The sequence below is a fragment of the Mesoplodon bidens genome (assembly GCF_964165515.1).
Source record: "Mesoplodon bidens genome assembly, chromosome: 15".
Classification (NCBI taxonomy): Eukaryota; Metazoa; Chordata; class Mammalia; order Artiodactyla; family Ziphiidae; genus Mesoplodon; species Mesoplodon bidens.
This window is the reverse complement of record NC_138171.1, coordinates 44,984,696-44,991,446: the sequence shown is the minus strand read 5'-3', so window position 1 is coordinate 44,991,446 and position 6,751 is coordinate 44,984,696. Positions and strand designations below refer to the sequence as shown.

General features: G+C 61.2%; 1 protein-coding gene across 1 annotated transcript; it reads right to left on the bottom strand.

The window, feature by feature from the left end:
- Nucleotides 1-946: 946 nt before the first annotated feature.
- CORO1A (coronin 1A) lies at nt 947-6,477 on the bottom strand. Its single transcript, XM_081255828.1, has 11 exons — nt 6,323-6,477; nt 4,547-4,745; nt 3,266-3,388; nt 3,046-3,175; nt 2,771-2,955; nt 2,504-2,623; nt 2,204-2,308; nt 1,945-2,090; nt 1,772-1,829; nt 1,463-1,678; nt 947-1,160 (listed from the first exon to the last, which is right to left on the bottom strand). Exons 2-11 carry the CDS (start codon nt 4,742-4,744, stop codon nt 1,056-1,058), a joined length of 1,386 nt encoding a protein of 461 aa, XP_081111954.1. The 5' UTR covers nt 4,745; nt 6,323-6,477; the 3' UTR covers nt 947-1,055.
- Nucleotides 6,478-6,751: the final 274 nt, after the last annotated feature.

Here is a 6,751-nt window from a genome sequence, read left to right as displayed (position 1 = left end):
GAGCTGTGGTGGAATCCCTCCCCATTCTATAGATGAGCAACTGAGGCCTGGAGAGAAGTGACTTGCCCAGGGGCACATGGTTTGCATAGAGATTGAGACCCAAATGGGCAGACAGGGACATTTGTACGTCATGCCAAAGGGGAATGGGGGTTCAAAGGGGACATTTAGTCCTTGCTGTGGTCCCTATGTGGATGAACAAAGCCCTGTTGTGGCCAGGACACCCATCCCCAATAGTCCTGTGTCCCAGCTCAGGGGGGATCACCTGCTAAGTTGGCCATCGGGAACCCATTTCCAAGTCCCCCCTTGATAGGGCTTGACAGATCGAGGCCAGACCCAGGTGGAAGCCACAGACAGGGTTCAAGAGGCAGCCACGCCGTGCAGGGAAGGCTCTGAGTTAGAAGGGGGGGACTTGCATCTTGACTCGGGATCTGTCCCTCAGCAAGCCCAGCTCCTGCTCTCAGCCTGTTTCCTCGCTTGTAAACTAGGGTCAGGGCCTGTTGCTTTGATTCTAAGCTTTCTTCTTACAAAAGGACCCCTTATTTTGATCCCTTGGGCTTACAGTTTGAAAGATGTCATGTAAGTGCTGGTTGCTTCATTTTCCCCACAAGCAAGCAGCAGTGTCAGGACAGGTGCATACAAGCTGGTGGTGTGGTTGACCAGCAAAGGCAGATTTGGGGTAAACAGAATGACCAAGGCTCCAGGCTAGAGCCCTGAGCAGCTTCGACCTACCAGCTGGAAAACAGAGCAGGCTCCCAACCAACATCAGCACAGGATGGCTCCCACCCGCAAAGGCCTCTCCCTGTCTGTGGTCTAGGGCATTCAGAGGCATCTCCCCAGCCCGCCCCTGCCATGGGTCAAGCTCATCAAGGCTATGGAGAGGGAAGCTCAAGCGCAGGTCAGTTCAGCAGACCCAGCATCTGGTGACCAGTCACTGGAGTCTGAGAGGTACCAGAAAATAAAGCCATTTTATTAGTATTTTCTTATCTGCCATTGTGGCCTGGGGAGTGGGAGTGGAAGGGAGGGAGGCGATGCCATTGGCCTCAGCCGGTGGTCCTCTACTTGGCCTGGACTGTCTCCTCCAGCCTATCCAGGCGCTTCTGTAGCTCCTGTACTGTAGCCTGGAGCTTCTTCATCTCTTCCTCCAACCGGGATACAGCATCCTGGGGGATCCAGGGCTGCATCAGGCCCAGCTCCTCCCTGGCCACTAGGCCTCCTCCCAAGAGCCCCAGGGCTTGGGCCCTTCTGTCTCTCAGCCAGAGAGCTGCAGGCCTATAAGCCTGAAACCTGTTTTCTGAGGCCTCAGGATTATCCACTCCCAGCCCCCACAGGATCCCCAACATTGTGAGTTTGGGCTGCCCCAAATGCCAGCCTCTTTCCACTTGGGTCAATGACCACATCAGTAGCAGCCCCTGCCCTACCCCATCTTCCTGTCCTGATTCCTGGGCTCCCATCTGCCTCTCACCGAACTGGGAGCGCCACTGGCCTCAGGTGCCATCCTCTTGCGCCCAGTGTCCAGGCCCCGGTTGATCCTCAGCTCCCGGCTCTTTGGAGGCACGTAGCCATCCTTGAGGGAAATGAGGAGGGGCCCGGCATCCCGACCCCCTAGCCACTCCTCAGCTGTGAGGGCAGCGTCAGGCCCTGCAGTGGGCGGGTACAGGTCCTCCTGGAACAGGTCCGACTGTGGGGCAAGGCCAAGGCTGGTTAAGAAAGTGCTTGGGCCACACCACCACCCGCCACTCCGAGAGCCCGGGGAGGGACACGGGAGCATCACCTTTCTAGGCACCGTCATGGCGATGGGCTCACACCTCCGCTCGTGCAGCTTGTAGAATCTGTGGAAACAGGAAGGCGATCAGCACCCACAGCATGGCTGGGCTGGGACTGAAGCTCGTTGTGCGGTCGGCACTGCCCAAGGAGCATACTCAGGTCAGGGGCAGGGGTGGTTACCTGGCAATCTCACACTTGTTCACCTCCAGACCACGTTTGGGCATGTAGCCCATGCCACGCTGGGACTCCTTGGAACTGAACATGGAGAGATAGTGCAGGAATGGGGCCTCGGAAGTGATCTCAAAGTACCGGATAGAGCTGTCACCCTGCAGGTGGTGGATGCAAGGGAGGGTCAACACTGGCAGATGCCTCCAGCTGTGGTCCTTTCCCAGTCCCCCTGCCCACCTCGCTCCCCCGACCCCCTGCCCAACTGGGCCACCTTGCCACAGAGGTAGACAATGTTGGTGTCAGGGTCAAAGAAGGGCAGCAGGACACCGCTGCTCGTGTCCAGTTCCTGCAGGGACAGCGGCTCCTCCAGGTGCTTCTGTAGAGACGGGCAGGGGGTTATAATGAGCTGGGCCACGTCAGGCCCAGGTGTGGTCCAGTGATGGAGGAGTGGGGTGGGGGGCTCATAGACCAGCGGAAAACCCCATCTCGCCGTGGGTAAACTGAGGCCATGGCCTTCCAGCCAGACACTTGGCAGGGCTGGGACTAAGCCTGTTCCCCACCGGGCACTCACCGTGTCCCACAGCGCCACCTGCCGCTCACTCATGCGGCTGAAACCTGTGGTCAGGATCTTTCCATCTGACACAAACACGGCACGCACAGGCCGGGTCCCCTCGTGGGGACGTTCCTTCTCCTGGAAGGAAAGGGAGGGGACCGGTCAGCCATCCGCACGCACCCCCTAAGGGCCAGGCCTCAGCTGGGAGTGGGTAGCATCTAGGGGCCTGGTTGGTGGTGGGTAGGAGGGGCAAAGCTCTCAGGGTCAAGGGTCAAGGCAACTCACAGCTACAATGGTGCCTTTGCGGGGCTCAATGATGCGGAATCGCTTGTCGCGGCAGGAGGTACAGATGAGAGCGCCATCTCGGCTCCAGTCCACGCTGTAGATTGTGTCCGGGTGCACGTCCGAGCCCAGCGTCAGCATGGCCGCCCCCGTGCCCACGTCCCACACCAGGATCACATTGTCGCAACCTGGGCGATGCCCCCAGTGTCAGAAGCCATGAGCCTCCCACCCTCGCTGTCAGGGGACCAGCCCTCCCTGCTTCTCCCCCCCACGGGCACCTGCACTGAGCAGCACATTCTGGGCTGTGGGGTGCCAGGCCACAATGCCCACGCGCTTGGTGTGGCCCTCCAGGGTGACGACAGGCTCCCGCAGGGGCAGCATCAGGCCCCCATCAGGGATCTCCCACACCTGCAGAGAAGCGGTGAGTGAGTCTTGGGGGCTCCAAACGTCAGCTCCAGTGCTGGAGCCCCCTCCTGGCCCGTGTGTTCCCACACTCACCATGACTGTGCAGTCCTCGGAGCCACTGGCAATGACATTATCATTGTGCGGGCACCAGGCGATGTCCAGCACCGGGGCCGTGTGGCCACAGACCATAGGCACGTTCTTGTCCACACGTCCAGTCTAGAGGACACAGTGGGGCCTCTGAGGGAGGTGCTTTTGCCCTCCAAACCCAATCCAACCTCCCCACTCCCCTCCACGAGGCACAGAGAGAAAAGCTGTGAGGTCCCTGGGAGGCAGAGTGGGGCCTGGGGTGGGAGGGTTTGGGCCTCTGCCCCAGCCCCACAGTTGTCTGGGCAACTCAGTAGCACAGGATGGGTGCACGGGGCTGGTCCTGCCTTGCTGTCAGAGCCTTGCCAAGTTCCTGCCATCTCTAGCTCAGTTTCTCATCCATGCCCCGTGGCCTGGTACTCCCACCCCAGCTTCCCCAGGTGAGGCCCCCATGGGAAGACAGGCCAGGGCCCTGGGCATGGGACAGGCTGGCGGGGGCTAGTTATACTGGGGCTGGAGTTCCCCAGGGAAGTGTGTGTGAATGATGGGGCTGTAGGGATGGGTCCTTCCAAAAGGACAGGGATGGGGAAGTCTGCCATAACCGGACCCCCAGCAGGAGCAGAGGTTTGGAAATGGGCTCTTCCGGGGACAGCTGCTGCAGCAGGGCTTCCTGTGTGAAGAGCAGGCCCAGCTCTCACCCCGACAACCACTTCCTCTTCTCTTGTTTCCATCGGCCCTTTTAAGGTAACAACTGAGGGCCTGTCTCCCCTTCCTGTCTCACCACCCAAGAGCACAGGAGTGTGCTGGGGGTGGGGTCAGCAGACAACAGGGCTGGGGAGGCGAGATCTGACGGGGTCCAGGTTGGGGGAGCGGAGAGGGTCTCTTACATCACCCCTGCCTGTGAGCTGGGAGCCAGAGCTTGCTGTGTTCCCAAGGGCTCCGAAAGGTCCCTCCAAACCCTAAGAGCACTGCTGGGCTTGCCCAGACTCCATCCCAGCCCTCTTCATGCTCCCGAGGGGAGAAAGGTCCAGGCTGAGAATTGGGAGGCCTGGTCCTGGGTCTGCAGGACTCACTGTACGTCCCTTCCCATGTCATCCCCCCTGAGCTTTAGCTTCCATGCGACCACTGCATGTAGGAGCTGAAGGAAGCATAAGGTTCATCTGGCTCAGCTCAATTTTACAGACGACAACACTGCGGCCCGGGAAGGCTTGAGGATAGTCAATCACCTCATCAGGAACCCCAGGGGGCCACTAGATGACCAGAGGCCCCCCCAGGGCTCCAGGGGCTCACCTTGCCCAGGGGCAGCACCAGGAAGGCCCCTCCCCCACTGGCCTCACAGATCAGGGCCACGAACTTGGGGTTGACAGAGCAGAAGCCACTGTCCCAGGTGTTCTGTGAGACGCGCACGTCCTCATAGCACTGGTCAGCCTTGGCCGGCTGTCCAAACACGTGGCGGAACTTGCTGGAACGGACCACCTGCCGGCTCATCCTGGAAGGCACACAGGTGGAGGGCTTTTCTCCCTTCAGGTCAACTCTGACCTTACAGTGGCCCCCATCTCCTCCAGGACACCCCTCAGCCTGGCAGTCATGGTCTCAGCTAACTTCCCCAGCATGTCTCCCCGGCCCCTTGCCGCTCTCCTCTGTAACTGACATCCTGCTACGCTCACACTCGCCTTGCCCACACCTCCTCACCCCTGGCTAACCTGCAAGGCCCACCTTCTCAACCCTCCCCAGGCCTAGCTTCTGTACCCTCAGCCTCCCCAGCAGAGCCTGATGTGGGGTAGCACCTAGTGCCGATTTGACCACAGAATGGCTGACGGACACAGAGCCCTTCCTCTCTGACAGGTCACACTCCGGGGCCTCAGTGCAACAGCTTGGAGGGTGGGTTCTCTCAGCCTCCGTGTCCAGACCTCACACCCTCACACCCACATAAGAAGCTGCCTAAAGGCAGGGGCCCTCCCTGCCTCCAGGCCCAGGGCTGGACATGCTGAGGGAAGAGGTGTGTGGGTTTGCCTGGGAGGGCAAACCTCAGTGGCAGGAGGGCTTCCCCAGCAGGTCTCTGGGCACCAGAAACAAGCTGATGGCTAGGGTCCCAGCATCTCCTCCTCCATGCACCTCTGCTTAAGCAGGTGCTCTTTAGTGCCTTCTCCAGCCCCAGTGGAGCTGTCCACAGGAAGGCAGAGGCCAGCGCTCACTTCTTGGAGATCCAGCTAGGATGGTTTTCCCCCCAGGCTGGGTGACAGCGAAGCCAAGGGGCCTGCCTCTGGCTCCCCAGGCTCCAGGCCGCCATCCTGGCACCCAACAGCATCGCCTTCCAGCTCACCGTGGGGGCCCCCCCAGGGCCTCTCCTCCACGGCCCCAGCTTCACCCTTTTGCCCCCCCCTTCAGGCCTAGCCCTTCTCACTGGGGGCTCCAGCCAGCCTCGCCCATTCCATGACTCTCCAGGAGGCTCTGGGGTCCACCCGCCCGGAAAGCACGTGAGGAGCTTGCGTGAGGAGAAGCAGTCTGGGGGCAGGGGATCCATCCCAGGTGGGAAGCCTGGGTCTGGGGAGAGGGGAGCCGCAAATCGGAGGTTGAGAGACAGGAAGCCATCGTCCCACCCCACCTCCTTCCCCACCGCAGGTACCAGGCCCGGAAACCACGGAAAGGGGAACTTGGTCTTTTCTTGTTTTGCTCTCAACCCCTTCCTGCCTCCAAGCTCAGGGCAGCTGCTGGGCTCACCCCACCCTGCCCCCGACTGCCACCCCAAAGACTCCCATTCTGGGGAGAGTCCGGTCGGCGCGTGTCCTGACCCCCCGGGCTTCCCCACCTCCATCTTGGCTGCGGTGGTCCCTCACCCTCGCCCGCTCCCGGAGCTCTCAGACACACAGATGGACCCTCCTCCGCGCACCCACACCCCAGGCGAGTCCCGCCACGCGGGGCGTCAACGGGCTCTGTCCCCGCCTCCGAGCCAGCTCGCTCTGACAGTCTGTCGGGCCCCGCAGAGGGCTTCTGCCAGGCTCCCGCCTGCCCCACAGGTGGCCCAGGGCAGCGATGCCGAGTCCCGTCCCCGGGCTCCAGCCTTACCTGCTGCTGAGAGATGAGTGACCCCCCAGACGGAGGAAGGAGAGGAGGAGGAGGAGGAGGAAGCAGCTGGAGGAGCCTGCGACTGCCGGCTGAGGATGCTCTTGTCAAGACAATGAATGAGAAGCGGCGGCGCCCGCCTCCTTAGGGGTGGCAGCGCCCCTTTGGGCGGAGCTCTTGAAGCGGAGAGCCCTTCCCTCCGCAGAGGCGCCGCCTCGCCCCACCAGCCCGCAGCCTCCCCTCCCCTCCCCTCCCTCCGCGGAGAAGCTCAGCGCCTTAGCTGCCAATTCCAAACCAAAACAGATGCTGCTGGCCAGTCGCTGACAATCTGATCTGCACTTTTTAATGTCAAAATGTAAAAAATACCCGTTCCTTCCTCCCTCCTTCAGCCCACCCCCAGCCTACTCGCCATCCTTCGCCTGGCATTCATAA